Source organism: Pleurotus ostreatus, assembly GCF_014466165.1.
Source record: "Pleurotus ostreatus strain PC9 chromosome Unknown scaffold_2, whole genome shotgun sequence".
Lineage (NCBI taxonomy): Eukaryota > Fungi > Basidiomycota > Agaricomycetes > Agaricales > Pleurotaceae > Pleurotus > Pleurotus ostreatus.
The window spans coordinates 2,245,753-2,269,788 of NW_023503157.1; the positions used below are offsets into that span (position 1 = coordinate 2,245,753).

At 50.0% G+C, this 24,036-nt stretch overlaps 12 protein-coding genes across 12 annotated transcripts; 6 read left to right on the forward strand and 6 right to left on the reverse strand.

Annotated features, from left to right (window-relative positions):
* Positions 1-169: 169 nt before the first annotated feature.
* On the forward strand, positions 170-944 carry PC9H_003623 (uncharacterized protein; the record flags this gene model as incomplete). The annotated part of the gene is made up of 4 exons (XM_036773216.1): positions 170-183; positions 236-332; positions 388-550; positions 616-944. The coding sequence occupies 4 exons, from the start codon at positions 170-172 to the stop codon at positions 942-944; spliced, it is 603 nt and encodes a 200-aa protein (XP_036634689.1).
* Positions 945-1,031: 87 nt separating this feature from the next.
* DFR1 (dihydrofolate reductase) lies at positions 1,032-1,697 on the forward strand (the record flags this gene model as incomplete). Its single annotated transcript, XM_036773217.1, has 2 exons — positions 1,032-1,273; positions 1,331-1,697. The coding sequence occupies 2 exons, from the start codon at positions 1,032-1,034 to the stop codon at positions 1,695-1,697; spliced, it is 609 nt and encodes a 202-aa protein (XP_036634690.1).
* Positions 1,698-3,505: 1,808 nt separating this feature from the next.
* On the forward strand, positions 3,506-4,894 carry PC9H_003625 (uncharacterized protein; the record flags this gene model as incomplete). Its single annotated transcript, XM_036773218.1, has 5 exons — positions 3,506-3,589; positions 3,643-3,686; positions 3,737-3,985; positions 4,042-4,657; positions 4,712-4,894. 5 exons carry the CDS (start codon positions 3,506-3,508, stop codon positions 4,892-4,894), a joined length of 1,176 nt encoding a protein of 391 aa, XP_036634691.1.
* Positions 4,895-5,732: 838 nt separating this feature from the next.
* On the forward strand, positions 5,733-7,580 carry SUB6_1 (subtilisin-like serine protease; the record flags this gene model as incomplete). Its single annotated transcript, XM_036773219.1, has 14 exons — positions 5,733-5,946; positions 6,003-6,096; positions 6,149-6,279; positions 6,334-6,339; positions 6,398-6,414; positions 6,468-6,517; positions 6,575-6,610; positions 6,663-6,699; positions 6,750-6,811; positions 6,859-6,973; positions 7,026-7,052; positions 7,106-7,318; positions 7,372-7,492; positions 7,543-7,580. 14 exons carry the CDS (start codon positions 5,733-5,735, stop codon positions 7,578-7,580), a joined length of 1,161 nt encoding a protein of 386 aa, XP_036634692.1.
* A 473-nt stretch (positions 7,581-8,053) lies between these two features.
* On the reverse strand, positions 8,054-9,686 carry PZH1 (serine/threonine protein phosphatase Pzh1; the record flags this gene model as incomplete). The annotated part of the gene is made up of 6 exons (XM_036773220.1): positions 8,054-8,075; positions 8,133-8,225; positions 8,274-8,301; positions 8,349-8,774; positions 8,831-9,484; positions 9,539-9,686. The coding sequence occupies 6 exons, from the start codon at positions 9,684-9,686 to the stop codon at positions 8,054-8,056; spliced, it is 1,371 nt and encodes a 456-aa protein (XP_036634693.1).
* Positions 9,687-10,031: 345 nt separating this feature from the next.
* On the reverse strand, positions 10,032-10,808 carry PC9H_003628 (uncharacterized protein; the record flags this gene model as incomplete). The annotated part of the gene is made up of 6 exons (XM_036773221.1): positions 10,032-10,123; positions 10,189-10,272; positions 10,323-10,451; positions 10,514-10,609; positions 10,687-10,738; positions 10,797-10,808. 6 exons carry the CDS (start codon positions 10,806-10,808, stop codon positions 10,032-10,034), a joined length of 465 nt encoding a protein of 154 aa, XP_036634694.1.
* A 201-nt stretch (positions 10,809-11,009) lies between these two features.
* On the reverse strand, positions 11,010-15,648 carry PC9H_003629 (uncharacterized protein; the record flags this gene model as incomplete). Its single annotated transcript, XM_036773222.1, has 16 exons — positions 11,010-11,220; positions 11,279-11,465; positions 11,498-11,630; positions 11,685-11,945; positions 11,999-12,276; positions 12,328-12,481; positions 12,533-12,652; positions 12,704-13,169; positions 13,223-13,345; positions 13,406-13,669; positions 13,727-13,872; positions 13,924-14,361; positions 14,411-14,528; positions 14,581-15,072; positions 15,127-15,392; positions 15,445-15,648. The coding sequence occupies 16 exons, from the start codon at positions 15,646-15,648 to the stop codon at positions 11,010-11,012; spliced, it is 3,861 nt and encodes a 1,286-aa protein (XP_036634695.1).
* Positions 15,649-15,921: 273 nt separating this feature from the next.
* Positions 15,922-19,103, forward strand: PC9H_003630 (uncharacterized protein; the record flags this gene model as incomplete). Its single annotated transcript, XM_036773223.1, has 16 exons — positions 15,922-16,018; positions 16,073-16,114; positions 16,172-16,237; positions 16,288-16,531; positions 16,582-16,647; positions 16,700-16,865; positions 16,917-17,057; positions 17,108-17,209; positions 17,263-17,431; positions 17,481-17,556; positions 17,610-17,907; positions 17,955-18,137; positions 18,188-18,418; positions 18,476-18,823; positions 18,880-18,969; positions 19,020-19,103. The coding sequence occupies 16 exons, from the start codon at positions 15,922-15,924 to the stop codon at positions 19,101-19,103; spliced, it is 2,403 nt and encodes an 800-aa protein (XP_036634696.1).
* Positions 19,104-19,186: 83 nt separating this feature from the next.
* MPC1 (pyruvate transporter mpc1) lies at positions 19,187-19,811 on the reverse strand (the record flags this gene model as incomplete). Its single annotated transcript, XM_036773224.1, has 5 exons — positions 19,187-19,395; positions 19,447-19,466; positions 19,521-19,618; positions 19,682-19,701; positions 19,754-19,811. The coding sequence occupies 5 exons, from the start codon at positions 19,809-19,811 to the stop codon at positions 19,187-19,189; spliced, it is 405 nt and encodes a 134-aa protein (XP_036634697.1).
* A 328-nt stretch (positions 19,812-20,139) lies between these two features.
* PC9H_003632 (uncharacterized protein) lies at positions 20,140-21,400 on the reverse strand (the record flags this gene model as incomplete). The annotated part of the gene is made up of 7 exons (XM_036773225.1): positions 20,140-20,256; positions 20,317-20,411; positions 20,464-20,753; positions 20,805-20,905; positions 20,955-21,047; positions 21,097-21,290; positions 21,340-21,400. The coding sequence occupies 7 exons, from the start codon at positions 21,398-21,400 to the stop codon at positions 20,140-20,142; spliced, it is 951 nt and encodes a 316-aa protein (XP_036634698.1).
* Positions 21,401-21,576: 176 nt separating this feature from the next.
* Positions 21,577-22,917, forward strand: PC9H_003633 (uncharacterized protein; the record flags this gene model as incomplete). Its single annotated transcript, XM_036773226.1, has 6 exons — positions 21,577-21,985; positions 22,040-22,229; positions 22,289-22,334; positions 22,388-22,426; positions 22,477-22,699; positions 22,748-22,917. The coding sequence occupies 6 exons, from the start codon at positions 21,577-21,579 to the stop codon at positions 22,915-22,917; spliced, it is 1,077 nt and encodes a 358-aa protein (XP_036634699.1).
* Positions 22,918-23,036: 119 nt separating this feature from the next.
* On the reverse strand, positions 23,037-23,907 carry IDI1 (isopentenyl-diphosphate delta-isomerase idi1; the record flags this gene model as incomplete). Its single annotated transcript, XM_036773227.1, has 3 exons — positions 23,037-23,302; positions 23,362-23,697; positions 23,754-23,907. 3 exons carry the CDS (start codon positions 23,905-23,907, stop codon positions 23,037-23,039), a joined length of 756 nt encoding a protein of 251 aa, XP_036634700.1.
* Between the last annotated feature and the right edge of the window lie 129 nt (positions 23,908-24,036).

Sequence of the window (24,036 nt, forward strand, 5' to 3'; positions counted from 1 at the left end):
TCCAACCCGAGCGAATGCAGGTCCAGACGTCATTATGGTGGAAAGAGGGATCTTATCTTATCTTATCTATCTCTGCGCGCACCACGTGATTGGACTCCTAATTAACTACTAGAAAGTTCCTTGCCTCGCGAAAGCTGTAGCACACGCTTTACCAGCGACTATCCCTACGATGGCCACCCTCAGGTACTGCACGTCCTCGGAATTGGCTACATTCTTAGAAACTAACGCGTCTTAGACACGAATTCTACGAAACTGACGACAGATTGACTCTTTCTGTCTTTGATCGCGGGGCCGATCCCGAGCAAGTCAAGGTCGACTTCGAACCACGCAAGGTTTGGCTTTCGTGCACATGTTCTCATGGATCGAATGCCTCACCCCTTGGCTCAGCTTGTCTATACTCATGGCGACAAATCATTAGTGCTGCAACCCCTCAAAGGGCAGATTGATCCCAGCGCGAGCACTTTCACAGTAGGCAAAGTCAAGGTGGAAATACGTTTGGCGAAGGCAGCACTCGGAAGATGGGGTGCACTGGTAGGCGATAGTCCCGATGGTGAGTCGTATCGGTAAGCTAGAGGAAGAAGGCACTCATCACTATCGACATCGACAACATACCAGCTCTCGCATCGACCTCGTATATAGCCCCTACTCCAGCGCCATCGGCTGTCAAAAAGAACAAGAAGAACTGGGACGGTATCACGACGGAAATCCTGACATCCGAAAAGGAGAAGACCACGGATGAAGACCCTAATGTCGGAGGCGACGCGGTCCTCAATGGCTTTTTCCAGAAGATCTTCGCCGACGCCGACGAAGACACCAAGCGTGCTATGATGAAGAGCTTCCAGGAGAGTGGTGGCACCACTTTGAGCACAAACTGGGAAGAAGTAGGCAAGGCCCCAGTGGAAGTCAAACCACCGCAGGGCGCTGAGTACAAGAAGTGGAATTAGGCCTTGATCTTGTGCTTCAATTGCTATTTGTTTTCAATCACGCGATCAATAAGCTTTGAGTGAATCATTACCTTCTCATCTACCATCATGTCTCGATTAACTCTCATCGTGGCCGCAACTAAAAACAATGGCATCGGCTATAAAGGACGTCTCCCTTGGAGATTGCCAAAGGAAATGGCATATTTCAGCCGTGTTACGACTCATGCGCCAGACGGCCGCGTAAATGCAGTGATCATGGGGAGAAATACTTGGGAAAGCATTCCATCCAAATTCAGGCCTTTACCCAAACGTACAAACTACGTGATCAGCAACAACGGAGAATATTCCTTGTGAGCATAGCGAAGGATTGTATCTTAAACTCCCCCTCTGACGTTGGACGTCAATAGAAACGCGCCGGCGACGCTACGCAACGATTTAGAAACCGCGCTGGGAGAAGCTGCAACGTCGGAAGAGCACCATCGCGTGTTCGTTATTGGTGGAGTTACGCTTTACACGCAATGCCTTGCGCTGCCGTCTTCCTCACCCACATTCGTTGATCGCATCCTGCTTACGCGCGTTTTCTCTCCGGCATTCGAAGAATGTGATACATTTATGCCGGATATTCTGTCGGAAAAAGAGCAAGAGGGAAAGGAACGATGGGAGCAGACGTCACACGCAGAGTTGTCTAGTTGGGCTGGATTCGACGTGCCAGAAGGAATACAGTCGGAAAATGGTGTAGAATACGAATTCCAAATGTGGATTCGTGTAGTATGATAGATGTGTCCATCCATAGATCTGTATATTGGCGTCAGGTGCCTATCCTTGCCGCTAGACGAGTAGTCGATATTCAGTCAGTAGCGCAAGGGAGTCAAAAAAGCAGACATGCACGCACCTGCTTATGCTTGGGGTTCTTTGAGCAAACAACATAGACTCTCCCCTTCCTCTTCACGACATGGCATCCATCGCACATCACTTTCACTGACGACCGTACTTTCATGCCCCGGGTTAGAGGCGGCTCGGCTCGGAGCGCGGAGAGGGCGGCATTATGGGAGTGAGGATGATGGTGGTGGGTAGCTGGCAGTCCAGCCAGACGAACTCGGGCTATCAATGGTCTCGTGGAGGCGAGCAGTGCCCTTAACATTGTTTGCGAAGAACTTCGGTGGTTGAGAACGAGGAGGGTAACGAAGCTGCTTGTTCTTGTTTGTGCAGCAGATCACCCCTTTAGCACTGCGCGACACTGAGGTACGCTTCACTTTTTGTCTCATTCTGGTGCTTCGACGTGGAGGTCGCACCCTCGTACCCGATGTACTCTTTGGTGACTAAAACCAGCCGAATTTCAGCACTCTGGAGCACTAATTTTGAAAGCTGATACACGCGTCGCGTCTTCAATCTATGCCACTCGTGTCGCTTATCAAGTGCTGCAAATAACTCAAGTTCTCTATCGATCCTAGGCGGGCATAGATCGCGTTCAGCTGTTGATTTGTTCACGAACTCCCACACCATACGGTTACATAGATCTTGAAGCCTTGAAGCCTGACGCGTCTGACGGTATGCAACCACGACGTACTATCTAACCAGACTGATTCAGACATTGAGATCTGCGTTAGAGTTCTTCCATCGATCTCACTATGGGCCTGTGGCACGGGTTTCCGCCCACGAAGTGTGGTAACTCTCGTCTTCGGTCCTAAAGACACCTGAGTGGCCACTATTTTGAGTGGTTAGCTTCAGAGTATTCCAACCTTGAGGTTGCGGCGACGAAACTGGGATAGATGAGACTCTTCGAGATGCCCTCCCATGGATAGCGGGGCGAATCAGAACCCGCACAGAGGACCTTAGCCCGAGCAGGAGCCCTCAAGTTTGATGGTAGGTACTCGGATCGACTAAGGGTACATCTCCCGAATCTCTTCCTCTCAGAGCTACTTCAGCGGAGATTCCTTTATCCAAAGCCAAATATACTACGGTCGCCCACCATGTTTCCCATCAAGGCAATCTGTGAGGCTTGGTATTAACTCCAAGCATGAGGAAGCGTAAATATCCAGGACCTTCTGAACACTTCCAGTAATCAGCATCATATCGGATGTCCTCGACAATATAGACCAGAAGTATGTATTGGTCTCGATCCGAGAAAACATTCCGAAGACGCTAGCGCTGATTCTCCGGCATCGGTTTCACTGTCCAAAGATAAAGTGCCTTCCCAACCCCATCTATATCTATTATTGATCTACCAGACACGAACGTTTGAAAGACAGTGACATAACTTACGCTCAGTCAGGTGTAAGAAGGGATCAGATAAATGGGAGGCAAATGGTGACCAATACACCCGTACATATAACTCTGCTAGCAACGTATAACACTCAATTTACAAAGGCTTCATCTAGAAGAGCGTACTACCGACTCCCGCTGCCGCCGCCCGCAGATCATCTATATTAGGTAAAGCGCCCTTCGGAACGGGGTAATAGGCGCCGACCTCAGCTTGTACGCCAGCGACGTGTTTAATCTCCTCGACGCTCGTCGGCTGGCTTCACGACGACGCCCACAACGAAGCTGACCACGAAGGCCACAACGCTCCCTGTATCTCATAGATGGTCCACCTCGACAATAGACTCGCCGTCGTTCTCTTCATATGCACCCTGCTTGCATTCGTGGTAGAATCGCAGCTGACCCAGGTGAGTACCCACGGCCCTCGCTTCTCTTCGTCGTGCCTGACAGTGGCGAGTAGTATGTGCAGACGACCTGCAACTATCGCCATCCCTTCTTCATATTGTGCGTTTCATAATTTCTGCCACATATGGCGACATGCCTAACTTGAACAGCTACATCGTGCACTCGTCCTTCTCTCTTATCCTACCAGCCCATATGCTCTATTTCATGGTGACTTCGAACCATTCGCCATATACCCTTCTGAATGGGCTTTCCCTCGCCATCAAGGATCATCTAGAACCTATCCAAGCTTCGGCTTCGACAACGTTCCCCCGGAAAGCCTTCTTTCGGCTAATCGCATTCTTGACTGTGGGCATCACATACCCAGGGCTACTATGGTTCGCAGCTATATCGATGGCCTCGTGAGTATCTCTGTCTCCTTGACCTATTTGTACCATGCAAACTGTATTATCTTTAGGGTTAGCGATGTCACAGCCATCTGGAACACAAACGCCTTCTTTGCGTACATTCTCACCGTTAAATTATTCCATCTCAAATGGGAACCTCGACGGTTAATTGCCGTTCTAATCGCGACGCTTGGTACTCTCGCTGTCGTTTATGGAGGCGTCACAACAAGCCGGGATGAAAACATGGAATCGCTTAACCTTCCCTCGTTCAAACCCAGCGCACCTCTCATCGGCGATCTCTTGACCCTGGTAGCGTCTGCTGGGTATGGCCTCTATCAGGTCCTATATAAGAAATACGCTGCTCTTCCTTCTGATCCAGAGCTTGTTGCGGAAGGCTTATACGAGGCCATATCCGACTCTGAGGATGCATCACATGGCGAAGCTTATACTTCCATGACAGACTCCATAACAGACAAGGACGATATGGTCTACCCACCTCCTTTCGGGCTGTATCCAAATGCGTTAACCTCTGCTATCGGGTGCTGTACCCTCGCATTGTTATGGATCCCCTTGCCAATATTGCATTACTTTGACGTTGAGATTTTCGCTTGGCCTCCGGACTGGGCAACTACGTTCGCTATCGCCGGTATTGCACTGAGCGGGCTCATCTTCAACGCAGGTTTCATGGTATGTCCGACCAGCCCTTATCTACCCATTTGAGTAGTTCTGACGCACTACTAGATTCTTTTGGGAGTGTGGGGCCCGATCATCACTTCTGTTGGTAACCTGCTTACCATCGTGCTGGTGTTCTTCTCGGATGTTATATTTGGTGCCGGGATTCAAGCCGTAACAGGATGGAGCCTTGTAGGATGCGGCGCCATCATCGCTGCTTTTGGTGTGCTTGCATATGACATGGCTTCATGATCATGTTCCGGACCCCATAGCAATCCATTCTCGGGCGAGCAACGCTGGTGCTAAGGCCCTTCAGCTCGATATACACGTATGTTTTTGTTATTTACCTTGTCATTGCGCATGTGACCTTGTATGTTGCACGCGATGCGCTGCCAAGAAGCTGTATATTCTCTGCCTAATCAGATCATCAATACTGATGCAATAAAGACATACCGAAGAGTGACTTGCTTCTTCATCCAGTGGTATCTGTTGGCGCTCACTGGTCAGCATGCCTTCTTCCACTATCTAGTCGCTATCAACCCCTCTCCACAAGGACGCTGCCAGGAAGCCATGTTCCAGAAGTGATTCCCAGAGAACCTCTTGTTCGCATGTTGCAACCGTGGGTAACAGCACACCGAATGTGCTACTCCGAATGCAAAGTGAGTTTGTTTGTCATGCATTAGACCCATTCCTCTGGCTGATGAGACCACCCGTCATGATCATACGTCGAGATCTTATCAGCAATACCTGGAATGGTGGTGATCCTTGCCCAATTCGTGGTGTCCGTTTTGTGACAGAAGTCGGACTGGGAGGGTTGTTGTCATGTGCGATGACTCTTTCGCGGGATGAAGTGTGCTTGCGGTGAAGTTTCCCGGTGCACATTGCTATCATAACGGCGAACAGCCATCTTCGGAAGCACGCCTGCAACAGACGATATTCGCAATTCCTCCTCAGTCCATATGCCTCATGCCTTGGCACACGTCCGTATACTCTCAACGATAGAGTATAAAATAGCTTCAGAGTTCTTCACCTAGTCCTTACACTTCTCCAGTGTTAACCAGAAGCCTCTAACCAGCCCACTTCTTTCAAGATGCGTCTCTTCTCTGCTGTTCTTGCATCCCTCGCCATCTTGGCTCCTGCCTTTGCCGCTCCTGCTTTGAAGACGGTCGAGAGCTTCGCCGGACAGCGCAACGATGGTAGTTTCATCGTCAAGCTCAAGTCTGGCGCATCCCGAAGTGGGCTCCTCAAGACCCTGGGCGTCAACGCAACCCACGAGTGGGACGCAGCCCTCAACGGCTTTGCTGGTTAGTGCATGCATACAAATGCGCTACCGAGAGACAAACGCTGACGCCAAGTTTAGGTAAATTCTCGGAGAAGGCGTTGAATGCTCTGCGCGCCTCCCCTGATGTCGAGTCCATCTCAGAGGATGGTATCATGCACACATTCGTCACCCAGTGAGTGACGACTAGCGTCCATCCACCCGGACGCACACTGACCTGGGCGCAGGACCAACGCTCCTTGGGGACTGTCTCGGTTGACTTCCGCGACCCGCCTCACCAACACGAACGTTGCCGCATTGACTTTCACATACACCTACGACGCCTCCGCTGGCAGTGGTGTTGATGTCTTCGTCGTCGGTAAGCACTTTCCACTATTTCATACGCTTAACAACGGCTAATTCAAATTCGTAGACACCGGTGAGATACACGTTAACTCCATTTCATGCAATTTGAAACTGACTATGCCTCAACAAAGGTATCTTCACCAGCCACGTAAGTCCATATGCTTCGAAAGCTGCCTTTGCCATTGCTCATCGTAATTCTAGTCTCAGTTCGGTGGCCGTGCCCGCTGGGGTGCTACATTTGGACCTTACGCGTAAGTCCTATTCGACCTCGACTGCTTGGTTCTATGTACTCATCGATATCACCGCAGCGATGCTGACGGCAATGGTCACGGTACTCATTGCGCGTAAGTTCAAAAGCGGGTATCGAAGAACCTCGGCTGAACCATCTATCTACAGTGGTACCATCGGTGGTAGCCAATTTGGTGTCGCCAAGGTAACTCCCATTTCGCCCCAAGCCTTCTGCAGTTTCTCATCGCACAATAGAGCGTCAACCTCATCGCCGTGAAAGTTCTCAGCGACGGTGGATCTGGCTCGGTTGCTGATATGTATGTGTACAACATATCCTACCCGGTCTTACCTCATCTCCATCCAGCGTCTCTGGCCTTAACTTCGTCCTGTCCTCTGCTCGCTCTTCTGGCCGCCCTTCCATCGTCTCGATGAGTCTCGGTGGTGGTGCTTCCACTGCCTTGGACAACGCCGTTGCTTCTGTACGCACGAATCCCTCACCCACACTTCTGGAGTTAACACTCAATGTCATAGCTCACGGCGGGTGGAGTCCATGTCGTAGTATGTTTCCTGTCCTCAACTTCAGTCAATACAACTCTGACAAGAACTTGTAGGTTGCCGCGGGTAACTCTAACGTTGATGCTGGCACCACCTCCCCTGCTCGTGCCCCCTCTGCCATCACTGTCGGAGCATCTACCATCACTGACGCTCGAGCCTCTTTCTCTAACTTCGGCTCCGTCGTTGATGTCTTCGCTCCTGGTCAAGATGTCATTAGCTCCTGGATCGGCAGCACCACCGCAACCAACAGAATCTCTGGAACTTCCATGGTAAACCAATTGTAATGTGTTCTTCTAAGCCTCGTCATTCTGATCACTTTTAGGCTACCCCCCATGTTGCTGGCTTGGCCGCCTACCTCATCGGCCTCAACGGTAACTCATCCCCTGCCGCCCTATCGACTACCATCAAGAGTTTGTCCTTGAAGGGTGTCCTGAGCGGTATTCGTGAGTACGAGTTGTCAGATGCCAGTCACCGTTCTAATCATTCTCTATAGCTTCGGGCACTCTCAACGACTTGGCTCACCACGCTTAAACAACCTCCTTCGGCATCGCCTAGATAGCAGGTTAAATGTTGATATATCGTTGGCAATTTCGTGTTCAATGTTGATATAAGTACTGTGAATGCATTATGATTTCGTATATCAATTCCTAGCATTAAAGCGGCGGAGTGTGAATGGAGAAAACCCGAGGGGAAACCAAAGATGGCAATGATTGACAATGGTGATAACGTAGGAAACCAGCGACTTCGCAAAAAGTCATTTATGTTACTAAGTGGGAGTCGAAAGCGGCAGGGGTGAAGGATATGAAAGCTCTGAGTAGCCGCGACGTGCAAATCTACTGTGTGGCGCAAGCCAACAGGACTTGCAAATGGCTCAAAACGATGACCATCCGTGGAATCTCCTCGGAGGCACATCGTGGCTGCGGCAACACTCGTTACGTCGGCGGAACACAGCAAAACAACTGATAGAGCTGCATCGTCGACGATTTATACGATACACACGCTCTCTACTGCGCCGTTGCCATCAAACTAAGCAGGGGGTTAACACGTTTCTCATAGGGGTATCAAAGACGAAGTTGCGATTACCTCTTTCGTTTAGCCTTGGTCATTTCTTTCCGTAAAGCAGCGGGATCTAACGGCTTCAACAACTCGAACGCACACAGAAGGTCTTCGGAGACACTGTTAACAGGTTAGCAAATGTACATAACAACAGATTAAACCGCATACCTCATGCAAGCACCGTAATTATCGAATTCTAGATGCAGGGTGAGGAAAAGGATAAAGCTTAGTTACTTTACTCACCGCCACAATAGTTCGGAGCGCTGAAGACCGTAACAAGCGTTCGATCATTCCAGAACTCGTAACCATCTTCAACCACCATATGTGCACGACATATTAGGTCCATATCATACCGCTGAAGGAATTCGTTTATGATTCCCTTGCCAAAACAATAGCTGACACCGCGTTCATTGTCTTCCCAGTCGATCGCAGTATCCGAGGGATCGGACCATAGAAGATCGTTAAGCAGGCCGTAGTCTGGAACATCGGTTGGGCGCTGTATCCGCTTGATGTCCTCCATGGAATGTAATGATGGTGAGAGGCCTCCGTGGACACAGAAGATCTTTGAGGCGACAACAGCAGCGATAGGGAGACAATTAAAGACGTCGATAAACGTCTTCCATGTCTTGATATTGCATCTTCGTTTGCATTCATCATAGAAGCCGTACACTGGGAACATCTGTATTTGAAACATGTAAGAATGAAACATGAGATAACACACGCACCTCGCGTCACATTTGCGCACTCGTGGTTGCCTCGGAGGAGGAAGAAGTTCTCGGGGTATTTAACCTTATAACACAAGAGTAATAAGATAGTCTCCAGGCTTTGCTTGCCCCTGTCCACGTAGTCACCAAGGAAGAGGTAGTTTGCTGCCGGAGGAAATCCACACATCTCAAACAAACGAATGAGATCAGAATATTGACCGTGTACATCTCCAACGATCTTGACAGGCGGCGAAAGCTCTATGAGTGTCGGTTGGGCCAGAAATACTTCGCGAGCAGCCTGGCATATCGCTGTAATCTCGGCATTCTTCAGACATAACGACTTGCTAACTTTGCCCGTGTACCCGACCTCGAGAAGTCGATGTATCATGTCGTCTACGTCGAACTTTGACCTGTCCTTGGCGCCTAAAGACTCGCTTTGGGGCATGCTGCTAGCTGAATCCGGGGTAAACGGTGTCGAAGATGTCATTATCGTTTGGGTAGCGGGGATATCGAGGGGTGCCGGGGGCGGTTTCGGTGAAGCGGCGGGGGCTATACTTGATGTTGGGGTGGAATGATCGTTGTTGGAGGAGGTGGGAGAACCGGACTGTGGAGTCAACTTCGAGCCTCCGGTAGATATTGAATCTACAGCAGTTTCTGACTCTGAGGTCCCTGCGCCTGCCGTTACGCTATGGTTAAATGTGGAGCTTGGACGAGGAGCTTCTATCACACCTGTGGCACGCGAAAGACTGCCTTGGGGAGTACTCTCGCTGTTGTCGTCGGGCTGACCATCTGCGCTGGCTGCTTCGGCAGAGTTCTCCTTCTCCTTGTCTTTGCCCTTCTTTTGTTTCTTGGACGTAGAGGAGGGCTGCTGGCCCATGGAGGCAGACTGGGAAGCCGACCGCGAATTTGGCGATGGCGAATGTGGCCTCGACCTTGAGAGTCTCGAGGTGAAGACGGAGAGGAGGGTGGGCGCCAGGATGGTAGTGGTTCAGGTTCAAGGAGGAATTCCAAGTTCAAGTTCGCGATTGAGGAACTCTCACACTCAAGACAGTTGGCAACTGAAATCGTTCAAGCTCGAAACTCAGGGCAACAGCCTGGGATTTGTTTGGTCGCTTGTTTGTCGCAATTTCACATCATGCTAGAGGTCATATAATATACGCAGTATTGCATGGGGCATGGCATACACTTCGCTAATCAGGCTATGGTACCAGAATCATATCCCCTAGAATTTAGAAAACGATTTGGTCGCAGCCTTGCTCTTCGACACCCGCAGAACATTGAATCGAACAGTCTTCGACAGTGGCCGGCATTGACCTGTAGCACAAGTCGCGACGTTCAATCACCTGCAATAAATCTGCACGATGGTTTGTAGCACTCACCAACGGTTACAACATCTCCGACATCCACTCGGAAAGCAGGCGAGACATGAGCAGCCAAGTTCTTATGTCTCTTTTCGTAACGGTCTAAATTACCCGGTCAGCAGGGGAACCTCCTTGGTGCATCGGCGGCGTACTGTATTTTGGGATGTAGTGGAGGTAGTCTCTGCGGATAATGATTGTGCGTGTCATCTTCGTGGAGACGACTTTGCCGGTGAGGATACGGCCACGGATGGAAACGTCTCCAGTGAAAGGGCACTTCTTGTCTTTACGATTGTTCCAAGATCCTTGAGCTTTTGCGCGCCGCCTCAGACACCAGCAGACTCACCGATGTATGTGCCGTTAATAGCATCGGCGGGCGTCTTGAATCCAAGACCAACATCCTTGTACCATCTCTTCTCCTTGGTCGAAACTTTCTTGCCGCCTTAGAGCCACCGCAGATTTCAATCGCCAATCGTCAAAACTCCAGATCCTCCGACACGGCAAGGGAACTGGACATACCACGGATTTTGGCGTTCTGGAAGAGGTGTTGCTTCTGGTAGGCCTTCTCGATCTACACGGCCGGGCAGATCAGTTCACCGGCCCAACCAGCAGCATGCCATCACACGCACTTGTTCAGCCATGGTGTCTTGAGGTCGTGTACGACGATGCCAGTCTAAACTTTTGGTGGGATATTGACGTATATTTGGCAACACCACTATGAACTGAAACTGTACAGTACTTCGGCAACTCCCGGCCATGCTCCAAAGAAAGATCGCGGAAACCATCCATAGTGATGTGTACTGTACAATTGTTTCTACGGGTACATGTTTGTAGGTCTTGACTCAATGCATAGCTTGAAGTGCTTCTAATACTTTCTTAAGGGAATCCATCGGTATGCTTAAACCCTCAGACGCATTTTGCCCAGCTACAATCTTCTGTAAATCTTCCGGGGATGTTGCGTGTATGAAGACGTATTCCAGAAAATCTCCGTCTAGGAAGCCTTTAGACGGATCGGCGTCGCTGCGGCCCCTGTTGTTCTTCGGTGCGCGGTATCTGTGGCAACATGGGGATCAGTGTCTCCAACAGAGCCCTTGAAGTGCATGCAACGTACTGGGCCAAGGTAGATTCTCCAGGGCCTTTTCGTATATAGGCCATATTTCGCTGAAGTTCATGAAGTCCAGTTGCCACGTTCATGTCCGAGACCTCGACAATGACACCGATACGGCCGGATGATGTCACGTAAACATATTCAGGAGTTAACGGGACATTGTTCGATGCATCAGGCGCAATCAGGGAACCTGTACAAAAGTATGAGAAGCGTGAATTGTACAGGAGATATTCCGGCAAAGCTTGCCTCGTATAAACTTCGTGACGAGATCACCCAGGTGGAAGAAACCGTCCCGTTCGAGGGTCGTCCTACGAGGTGATCGACAGACGGAGAATGTGAAAAGGTTTAATGTATCCTGCCATTGACTAGATCAGCTAACGGGAGTGAAGTGATATGTAGATAATCTTACGTTCGAACCAATGATAGTATCTTGCGTAGATGCCTCAATACTCACGGGCCATAGCGGAGCGTAGTCCTTCGCCATAGAGATCAGCTTTTCGCCTTCGACACGGACGAGTGATATGGAGCTGATATGATCGCCGAGAATCAGTTGGTTATCGAACGAAACTAGACTTGTCACGAAGTAATTGTGATTCCATTCGCTTAGCTTCTTGAAGGCGTAACGGGGTGCCTCCTTGTCGTCTGATGCCTCAAGTTTGAAGAGCATCACCTAGGGTGGACTCTCGTGACGAGTTCAACGTAATGTACAACGATGGGACGTACTGCTGAATTGACGGCAGCAGCGATAAGATCACCAACGACAGTCACGGCGTAGACACACCCGTTCACTTCTTCCGATGCCAGCACAGATATCTGCATCGTCGATTGTTGGTATGAAGCGGCGAAAGCGTACAGTCGCCCTCCAGTAGGCTCTATCTCCTGCGGTTTGTATCGCAGACTTCCAACGCAGTAAACAGACACGTTCTTGACATCGGTGACAAAATTCATTTTCGCAATTGCTGTAAACTCTTCGTGTGGCTCGCTGAAGAACTCGCATAGATCTAGAAGTGATGTCAAAATGGCGGAGATAGCAGGGATGTCTGTTTGCGTACTCTCGAATGTGACTTCGTCGAAAAGCTTGAATGAACCAGAGGGCATCTCTGCCTCGCCAATCCTTACTGGAGGTGTTCGTGAGCATATCACACCAAAGGCCTTCGCCGTTGCGTCATGTACGACTTTTCGAGGAATGTCCAAACCGAGCGGAACCTATCGCGAATATTAAACTGTACATACCAAAGGGTAACCCCGCCGACTTACTGGGCGAACGTGCAGTTTGTTAAGGTCTTTCACGTTGCCAATGACGAGACCACTCGGGTTTGCGAGAATCAGACAGGACCGGTAGTCGGGAGTATTGAATCGCGCGGCGGCAACAACTCTCTAGGGGACCGTCAGTCGGGATCAGACAGCCAGGTGGAAATGAAGGTTCACCTTCAACATGATAGGCGAATCCCTCAAGCGTCTACCATCCCAACTAACAACTGTCGCCTGTGTCCCGGCAGCGAAGACAGCCGTTTTGCCTTCGACCTCGCACAAAGACAAGCTGACCGGCGCGTATCCCAGTGATATAAGCTTCTTATCCGTCAATTCCTTGTTATCCTTCCATGCAAAGACCGCGACACTGCCATCTCCCAGGCCAGCAAGTACATACGGACGACTATTGCTGCCCGAGGACTCTGTGCCGAAGTTGTGGAGGACCAACGAGCGCACAACGGCCGGCAAAGACGGCGTTTTGGATAGGGATTCAAGTTTATTCCCCTTCCCCAGCCTAAGAATTTCGACCACATTTTTCTCCCAATAGGCGAGGGCAATGTATCTTGTGAAATAGGGGCTGTTGCCAATAGGAGCGCAAGAGATAGCTGACACTTCCTGTGAGATGTAGGAAGTCTGTAGCTGCCTGCGAAAGGGTAAGTGTCAGGAGAGCCTAGAGATGGGACGTGCGACACCTACAGTGACTGAAGCTTTGTTTGAGTGGCATCGATGACAACAGTGTAGACATTACCGCCTTTTAGAGCGACAATAACTTGACTGGGGTTGATGTCCGTTGCCACAATCTCCGCGCCAAACGAAGCTCTGGAGGGGGGTTGTAGGTGAGCCTAGAACCAGGAATACAGCTATGTTATATGAACGAACTTGTCCTTGAGGTCCCAATGGTTGAACGCGCTGACGTAGTGCAATAGATGGACGCCATGCTTTGTGACCTGTATGATCATTGGTGAATTTCCGTAAGTGTTGCCTACTTGGTTCAGCTGCCTCCCGGCCATGTTCGCGACGGCGAGGGTGCGTTCGTTTGTCACAAGTCCCTGGCCGGTCTGTTGAACAAACTTCAAAGTCTTATCCACATACTCGAAGAGGGAAGTCGACGTTGACGTTGATGTGACCAGATGTGAAACCGCACTGGATGATCAGTGAGTGCGTTAGCTAGGAGTGTAGAATGATTCTCTTGGTGCGTACTTATTTTCGAACTGCTGCTTGATGGGCCAGACACCAACAAGGTATTCTAAGCCAGTGACGGCAGCCAGCTCTCGGAAATCTGCACCGTTGCGAACTACGTTGAGGGAGCCGGTAGCTTTCCCTCCCGAGCAGGTGACTACTTGTTTCTAATCCTTTATGAGTACCGATGTAACACAAATGCCAGCGGTGACACATACCTGTCCATTCCCATCGAGATCGACTAGTTCTGCATCTAAAATCGGTGCAATATTCTTCCACGAATCGACAACTTGGAGATGTTCGTTCGTATTCGAAATGATGCGCCCCTGCTCAATAGCGTGCTTCTTGGCTTTCATCGCCTCTTCGTAAGCTTGTTCAACGCTGTCTGGATCGTCCATATCAATGTCCTCGTTGGCAGAACCGCCAGGAGCTTCGGAATCATGTGCTCTTTTTTTGCCTTTACCAACATAACTAGGTGATGTTCCATCTAGGATTGATGCGGGGAATGTGGTCGTGCCTACAGGGATGGGTAAGACCGATTCCTGTCGCTCGACTATCGGTGCTGGATTTATATGGACAAGTTGGGAATCGCTGAGGTGAGAGCCAACAAAGAAGACTTGGGAGGTCAAGTAAGTCAAGGTTGTGGGCGAGGATACCTGCAAAGATCGTCAAGATAGATTCTACGGGCCATGATGTAAACCGTACCTGGCCCATAGGGAATAGAACGAGACCATGTTTGAGAAGTTCGTTCAGAGAAAGGAGGGCCAATCGTCCATACGAATCACCGATAAGAAATTTCGTTGTCTCATCGACTTGACAGTATCTACGACGCCTTGAGAGGGGGTAGCGCACTTGTACCAGAGAGGTGTACGTACGCAACAACATCAGACCATGGCCAGTCGATGGCAGCTCTAGCTTTACGCTTCTTGGCAGCTCTGGCCTTCTCCTTTTCCTTGGCCTCATTGACCGTTGCATCGTCTGCACTCTTTTTCTTGTTCGCGATACGTTTCGCCTTTCCCTTGGCTCTGGTCTGCCATTCTAGGTCGGACATCTCATACAGAAGAATCCGACGCCCGCCTAGAACCATGACGCCTCCTCTGAAAGTCATTTCCGCTCCCGAAGAGAATGCGGGTACGTGGACGAGTTTAGGAATATGAACGGTACACGTAGGGAATATACTCTGAACGAGGACGGTCTGTGGGAGCCAGGTCGAAGCTTGGGGATCCAACTCCAAGTTGTCGATGCTGAGTTCGCGGGCTATCAACATGAGGCGCTCTTGATGATCCATGTGTAATATACCGATAGCATACGTATCCTCGTTTGCAGTAGGCAGAAACGCGATTGAGAAGACATTGAGCTCAGGGAGTCTGCCAAATGACGTATATCAGCCTGCCCTCAACGCCGTGAATGAAACTACACACGTTACATCAAAGTCCTGGCTATACATTCCATTCTTCAGTACGACTACCTTGAGCCTGCCCACATACGAGGACACAAGTAGGACCTTTCCGGTTGGGTCGATGAGGAGGTCGTTGCAGAACTCGGCTGGTCTGGGGAGACGTTCTCGCAAGGACTTGGTTTTCTTGACCGAGAGTTCACCTGTGCCTGCGGAAGACTCTGTGTATGATAAGAAGATAAGTTCTGGATCAGGATGGTCTAGCATTAGAACTAGATTCGAGATAGTAGACTTCCGCGATCATTATTAGTAGTTCTCATCGGAGGAGTCGACGACGACGCACTTGTGTAGGTATGGCTCGTAGCGCAAGCACACGTCCCCATACTTGGAGCGTGCATTCGAGGTTCAGCCCCTGTGGACCAATGGAATACACCTCGAGCCTGTCCGCCTTGCCGACTACAAGATGCTCAAGGTCCCGCGACGCAAGCCGACATTTGACTGAACACAGAATGGAGGACGATTGGTGAAATGTGGTCACAAGCTTCATGGCCCAGCTAATCGACGAGGACGTCGGCCAAAACAGCGGCTTCTGAGGCGTGAGCCCAACGGAAGCGACTGATGAGAGATCTAATGTGGGTTAGTCACGTGGCACAATATCTCGTCTGGCTGAGAAAACGCTCCATGAGCGCGTTGTTGACGCATGTTTGTGCTTCGCGTCGTCCGCTACCATACCTTGAGCTTGTCCCCTCGCTTTTATTTGTTTCTTCGTACACCAAAGACGCAGAAATTGAGTATGTCTCATCAAGCAAGCCTGGCCTCTATGTGGGGCAAGAAGAAAGAGAAAGCAAAGGCTGCGCCCGGTCCAAACGCGCCAATGTCGAGTCATTCCCTAGCGGAACCCATCAAGCAGGAGCCGTGTATGTCTGATTCTCTGGAGACATGGTTCCTGTAATATCATAGAACTTCCGTAGCTGAAGGCTCGAAGCGCAAGAAACCCTCGACATCAACAAACGGTATGAAGCACATGCCTCTTCACCTCTAGCCTCGTTTATCATAAGTTCCTTAAGCAGCGTCCGAAACAACGTCTACGTCCAAGAAGAGACGAGTAGTATACTCTGACGATGAAGATGATGCTCGTGCGTTGCTCTGTATAACGTCGCGAACTTGGAATACTGACTTTCAATAGCTGTACCATCAGCGAGAGCATCGTCTATTGCCCCTTCGTCATCCCCTGGACCCTCTCGTACATCGTCGCGTTCTCCGTCTCCAGTATCGAAGCCACGTAAATTAGCCACGGGGAAGTCGCGTAAGACAACGCCAACCATCAAGGACGAAGAGGTTAACGCCACCTCAAGTGCCGGAGAGGAAGAGATTGATCATGACGAGGACGAGGACGAGATGGATGTTGACTCAGGCGTTGCCTCCAAGATGTGGGTGGTACTACGCTCTGGTGCCCACGGCTACTGATGGTCCTGCCTAGTGCTGAAGCGGCACTTTCACGAAAGAACGACGTCGATCTACCCGGAGGATGGAAAGTTGGCTCCCCGTGCGTATACCATTCCGCTGCTTCGACTTCGCCTCATCATACGTTTATTTAGCGTCCCCTATTCAGCCTTAACAAAGGCATTCTCACAGATAGAGGCCACGACGAAGAGATTGGAAAAGAATTCCATTCTCACTGCTTTCCTCCTACTCGTCATACAGCGAAGTGCTCCGCAAGACACTAAATCCCTCTTGCAGACAGTCTATCTATGTATAAACAGGGTCAGTCCCCTGTATTGCATTAAATTTGCAAGTGCTACATTCCCGTCATAGTTAAGCCCAGATTACATTGGGATTGAACTTGGTATTGGTGAGAGCCTCTTGATCAAAGCTATTGGGGAGTCTACGGGAAGGAGTGTGGGGGTCGTCAAGGCAGACTTAAAGAAGGAAGGCGACCTCGGCCTTGTAGCGATGGTCTGCTCCTACATCCAGCCAATAGTCTATATACTGAATTCGGACGGCAGAATTCAAAGAATAGCCAGAAGACCCTTTTCAAGCCGAAACCTTTGACGGTCCCTTTCGTATTTTCTAACTTAAAAGAGATAGCAACCACATCTGGCCACTCGGTCAGTGCTCTTCTCCGTTAAGTTGTACCAACGACTCTAAACACAAACACCAGTCACAAGCGAAGAAGGTGTCTGTCATCACGAAGCTGCTCGCTGCATGCCAAGACTTCGAGGCTAAATATATTGTTCGAAGCTTGGAGGGCAAGCTCAGGATTGGCAATGCTGAGAAATCTGTCCTGGTAGCTATAGCGCACGCTGCGGTATTAGCAGAGAACGAGAAACGTATGTCCCTAACTTTGATCCATCGGCCGCGAGTTGACGTAGATTGAAGGAGCCAAGAGGCTGACTAAAGACAAACTGGAGGCTAGGTTGGAAGAAGCCTCAAATATCATCAAAGCAGTCTACAGGTACGACTCGCATATATCCCTGTGACTCTGGTTCAATGCTAACACCCATAAAGCGAGTTGCCGTCATACGACGAAGTGATTCCAGCATTGTTGGAGCGTGGTATCGACGGCCTACGTGAGCACTGCAAGCTGAGGCCAGGCGTCCCGTTGAAACCCATGTTGGCGAAACCAACAAAAGCCATCGGCGAAGTTCTTGACCGTTTCGAAAACAAGAAATTTACTTGCGAATATAAGTATGACGGCGAACGAGCTCAGGTACACAAGCTAGAAGATGGAACTGTTGCTGTCTTCAGTCGCAACTCCGAGGATATGAGCAAGAAGTATCCTGACCTCGTTGATCAGTTACCGAAGGTAGGTCGCTCATTCGCTGGTATGGTACGCTCATAACATTTAGACAGTGCATCAAAGAGTCAACGAAGTCCTTTGTCCTCGATGCAGAAGCTGTGGCTATTGATCGTGCAACGTTCAAGCTAATGCCATTCCAAGAGCTCAGTAGACGCAAACGGAAGGATGTTAAAGTGGAAGACATCCAAGTCCGTGTTTGTTTGTTTGCCTTTGACTTACTTTACTTGAACGGCGAGGTGTGTCACTATTGCTCTCGCATAATATTGAGCACTGACCATGTTTACAGCCATTGTTGAAACATTCCCTCACCGAGCGGAGAGCATTATTGCGAGAGCACTTTCAGCCAGTTTCTGGGGAGTTCGAGTTTGCGAAGTCAGATGACGGCGAAACTACGGACGAGATACAGACATTCCTTGAGGACAGTGTGAAGGATGGATGTGAAGGCCTCATGGTCAAGATGTTGGATACCGACGCTAGCTTTTACGAACCAAGTCGGAGGAGTATAAATTGGTTGAAGGTGAGCATCAACTCGCCGACCTTCATTCGACCTAGCTAACACGAATGATATATCTAGCTCAAGAAAGATTACTTGGCTGGTGTGGGTGACTCTCTCGACCTCGTCGTGGTTGGAGGATATTACGGCAAGGGAAAGCGCACAAACGTCTACGGCGCCTTCCTACTGGCTTGTTACGATGCCGACTCTGAGGAATACCAAACCATATGCAAGATCGGCACAGGCTTCAGTGACGAGATGCTGCAATCCCATTATGACCTTCTCAAGCCGTTGGAAGTAACCAAACCTCGGGGAGATATCAAAGTCGGCGGTGCTAAACCGGACATCTGGTTCGAACCCAAAATTGTTTGGGAGGTCCTTACAGCCGACTTGAGCTTGAGCCCAGTGTACACTGCGGCACAGGGTTTGGTGAGTAACCCGTCCTGACATGATTCGTGTATGAGCGGGCGCTCATGGCCTTTCAGGTGGAGGAGAGGGGTATATCCCTCCGTTTCCCGCGGTTCATCCGAGTAAGAGATGATAAGTCCGTAGACGACGCAACAAACTCCGAGCAGGTGAGCTCCAATGGCGGTCATAGTGACTCTTCTTGACCCAACGTCCCCAGATTGCGGAAATGTACGAGCGACAGGCCTTGGCACAGACACAATCCAAGAAAAAGGGTAATCATGGCGACGACGACTTCTGGTGACATCGGATACACTCGGTACCATTATATTAGCTAGTATATAGTGAAGATGCGGTCAAATAAAATATATGAATGCATCTACCAAATCATGGCTTTTTGGCTTGTTGAGCCTCTAGTATGGCCTCTGTCACCTTACCCCCTGCTGGAGCTTCGGTGGGGGCCTCTAGTCCCAGCTTTTTCTCTCTACCACCATTGTACCAATAGTTCACGAAGCGAGCGTCTTGTATCGACTGCGCCGTCGCGTTGGTGAAGTGGCAAGCAAAGAGAAGGTAGTTCCGGGGTTGTACACGCCAGGCTGCAAGGCAACAATGAGTATATGGGAGCTAATATGGTGTTAAAGACGTGCCAAATCGCATGAACACCATCCTATAACGGCCCTGGCATTAGAAACGACATATGTGAGAGGACATTGGTGCTCACGAGTAACATGCCAGGGCAGTCGTCATAGTCCCCGAAATCACTTCTTCATCTTTTCGCAAGTCTGCGAGCGCAGCCAGCGGCAGACCCCAATTCGCGACCTTAATTAACGTTCCATGTAAGTTGACGATTTCGTTGAATCACAAGTCACGAAATGCACGCACTGGACCCCAGAAGTGCGTGCCTATATGGTGCGTGGTGAGTATCAGACCCATGGATTCGGAACGTGAACTTACTGAAGAAGTACTCCCGAGCAGCAGGAGATCGCAGCCAGGTGAAAAAGGTCGAGGACATGGTTCCAAGGTTGTTGGAGTGAACTGTGAAGGAGAAATGAAAGAGTCACTCGGCCGATAGGGATAGGTCTGCTGACTCAGCGTGCCTCCGTCGACTTGAAATACATCTAAGCCCATTGGTGTCACCCGAATTCATGCTGATTCTTTATCATAACCCTCAAGACGAGACGGTTATGCGGAAAGATTACAATCAAGGTGTGGGCGAAGTGCCCCGTCATCAATTTTAAGGACTAGATATAAATACTACAAGAAGTACAATTACACTTAGAACTGGGACCAACTAGGACCGTTGAGTTCCTGCAGCGCAATTACCAGCTCATGCACCACCATCAATGACCGTTTTCGTATTGCTGGATTGGTCCCAACAAGCCATGCTGGTCACCGAGCCCATATGTTAAGGTTGTGCGCTTAAAAATACCAGGCTGATCGTCTACCTCGAGCTCCAGCTAGGTGACATGGTTTAGTAGCTTGTCTATTATATCGGTCAGATGGATGGAGAAGCGTACCAAAGAAACAATGTCATCCAAGAGATGCGCCTGGCCGACGGTACTGCCCAACGTACCCACATGATTGGCATGGACGATGTGGACGTGGAATCGATCTGTTTGACATTGATATGGATTTTGGCACAGTCACTAGAGAAAGATACGGACAATAACTGGGTTGGTAGTGAACAAACATCCGTAGTCGGTCACTCGGAAGACCGAACCTCTCCTGAGCTACTCTACCGGCTTCCGTACGGATAGATTTGAGTAGCTGAACATGACCTTTATTTTTCGTGAGATCCCTTAAGCTGCGAATAGAGGCGTCCCTCGCAATGGCAAGAATGTAGAAAGCCGACATGGTTGTGAGATCCCATTTCATGTCGGGAAGGATGGTGAAGTCTGGACAATCATATAAAACTTTGTCGGCTTCCGACAGACCGGAGAGGATGTCGTCCACCCTATTGACAGGTCAGAATCATAGGTGTTCGGTGGCATAAATACGGTGCTACCATTTTGTCCTCGCCGCCGGGAAGGCAGCGATGTATGGCTTTACTACTGCTTCGTAAATCTCTGGGGTTTCGTGAACCATAATTATCTGTTGTTCTGTGTACTGAATAGGGCATCAGGCTCTGGTATTCTGGGATCCACTATAAACTAACCTTTCTTATATGTACATCCGTGGCAGGACAAATGAGGTCTATCTTGACATCGCGGTCCCGATTGGTCGCAAACCATCCTAGGAGCCAGGTATACTATACCATTCACATGGAAGGTTGTGTAGATGTCAGGTAAGGATCTTACAATGTCTGTAGATTCTACTGCTTCGATGCGCTCGATGAGACCAACGAAGGGCTTTTTGGCGCTTTCAAGGTCGAATGCAGTCTTTCCTATGCGCACGATGGCTCTGTCGCGCTCTCCGTCCTGGGTCGGCTGCGGTGGACCAACAGATCCTCTCGCGAAGCTGCCAAGCAGGGTGATGCTCTTCCCCACAGGATCTAATTTATGTCCTCAGTGGGAGACAAAAGGGGTCAGAGTCAGTCTTGCCTTCATTCAGGATACTCTGGAATTCAAACGTCTGCAAGTCTTCCAGGGAGATTTGTTTCATTTCTGATGCCAGTGGTTGGAGGTAGACCAAAGGTAGACGCCACATTTAGACGCTGAGACTCGCCTCACCTCAGTGCCTCATGGACATGCTCTTCTCGTCCATCGTTCAGCATCAGCCCCCCGCCCTTCCGGCGGCCAGACGACCTGAACTTGGCGGGCGGCGTCGGGATCGTCAGCATGCAGCAGCAAGGATATCAACCCTTTCCTTATTACCACCAAGCTCTGTATCCTCCCCAAACTCCCCACCTCGGCGCCAACAACGGCGCCGCCAATGGCTACACACTGAATCCCTACTATCCTATGCAGCAAAATCCATACGTAGCTGCTGCTGCACCTGCGTCAGGTCCTACGCAAATGAATCCTGCACCTTTGGCTCGTCCCAGAAAGTATACTCAGCCAGAGCCAAAACATAACAGGAATGGGTTTCCTCCTCTGAGGTCTGCAATGAAGCAGCCTGCGCGCCCTGATGCGACACCTCTCAGGCGGCAGCGAACAATATCGGGTAAGGGACCAGATGGTCTTGCCCGACACCGCACGCGTTCGAATCCTACGCCTGTGGAAGAAGCCAGACCTGAGTTTATCCCCAGTTAGTGAAATCTGATCTCTGTGCCACTACGATCGCTCACGGACTTGCCAACAGTACACCTTTATTTGTCTTTTCACGGCAGCAACGAACTTCGCGTCGAGAACGGTGGTCAGCCGGCGGTCACAGAGTTAAGACGATTGATGAATACGCTGTGGCCGCCAGGCATAGAACTTGATGATATCGAGGGATACATCTGGCGTGTACGCTTCGCAGGTTCACCGTGGAACCTAAGTGGTCCCGACTCGTTGAGGCAAGCTTGACCGGATAACCATTTCATCAAGCTATGAATCACCTTCTGCATAGTGCGTATGATATCATTGTGCAAATCTTTACCTTGTTTGCAAGAAGAGTGAGTGTATATCTCACTGGTTCCTCCCGTATTCTGAATGTCTCCATTCTTAGGGCTACACTTTCCGAACTTTCATGAAGACAGGTTCACCAGTGAGTATCTTACAATATCGAGATATGGAAGGAGCTAATAAACATCCTAGTCACCACGTCTTATCTTTGAATGCACAAATCCTGACAAAGACTCGCGGTTTTTTGTGGCCTACTTCTCTCGGACTGGTCGGTGCATTACACTCGTCTCGCCTCCGGCTGTGGTCAACGCGGAAATAGGCCACCGCCTCGAAGTTGCTTTGCCTGGGGCGATAGAGTCTGATCAAGAGGTTGAAGGAGGCTTTCGCGTTATTAGACTGCGGGACGCTTACGGCGGTAAGTCGAAGCCTGAGCAAATGGGCTACACCCTCACACCCTTACTAGGACCCCTGTTTGGCAAACATTTGTTCATTGCATACATCCTCAAGATCATGGAAGAGCTTAATTTCTTACTCGAAGCCACGATTCCCTTGGGCAGACGCGTCTCATTTGGTCTTGGTCTTGGATTAGGACCAAAGCGAGAGATATTCGTATTCAAGGGCTTTAGTAGATGATTCCGCATGTATACCACTTTCACGGCGCTTCACACAGTCGCTCGTCGCGTACCATATGCATTGATTCGTTTGTATATGAGATAACTACTATCTAGGGTACTATCGCACCTATGACAAGTCTACACCATCGCAACGACCTTGCTACCATCAACGAGGCCACTAAGGCTTTTAGCGTTTACCTTGCCATCCTGTTTGCGTTTCATCAGCTCATCCCACCATCCGAACAAGAAGTCTCGCGCGATGAGCTTGAACCAAGGAGTAAACGAGTTTGCGGGGTCTTCAAACATTGCTTGCAGTTCCGCCTTGTCGACGTATTTGTGATCCCGGATTTCATTTAGGTTCGGGGTGACAGTAACATCGGCAGTTATGAACAGGATATAATCAACTGTGAGGACATGAATGAGCCATATGAGATTCGAGCCAGTGACAATGAGATTGACATACCTTCATGTTCTCCCCAAAGGCCATTCGAAGGAGCGAGGTAGTGGATTCGGGTCAAATATTGGAACATATCAATCGGGGTTTGCGACGGTGGAATGCCCAGCTCGTGTTCCAATTTCCGTGAAGCAGCTACTCTGACACCGAGCTGATCCTTCTCTACCTTCTCCGCTTCGAAATCGTCCAGGGGATGAGAGCAACATGTGTTCGTCCACATATCAGGAAATGTGATCTTCTCGGTGGCGCGCTGCTGCAATAGCAACTTCCCGTCCGACGGCCGGAAGACAAAAGCAGAGAATGCTCTGTGCAGCAGTCCCTTGTTGATGTTCTCCATCAGATGGCCTGACCCGCCCTCCGTAAGCCAATTAAGGGAGGCGTAATGTCAAACATCGGCTTACATGTTTTCTTGTCCATCGCACCAATTGCATTGTCTTGTTCATCGACGAGGATACAGCGCTCGTCCATCAGCCTTGACTGCTCGGGGTCATAAGTTGAGAGGTCGACGCTGGCCAACGCGGCGCGGGCAGCAATGACTGCACGAGATTCAGACATGGTCCGTTGTGCGGTGTAAATCGACTGGGGCGACAACAGAGGGCGGCTGAGCCTTCCTGTAGCACGGAAGAGCAGGCGGTTCAGTTTGGAGATGGAAACGAAAAAGCCGATGGGAGGGGGAAGGATTGG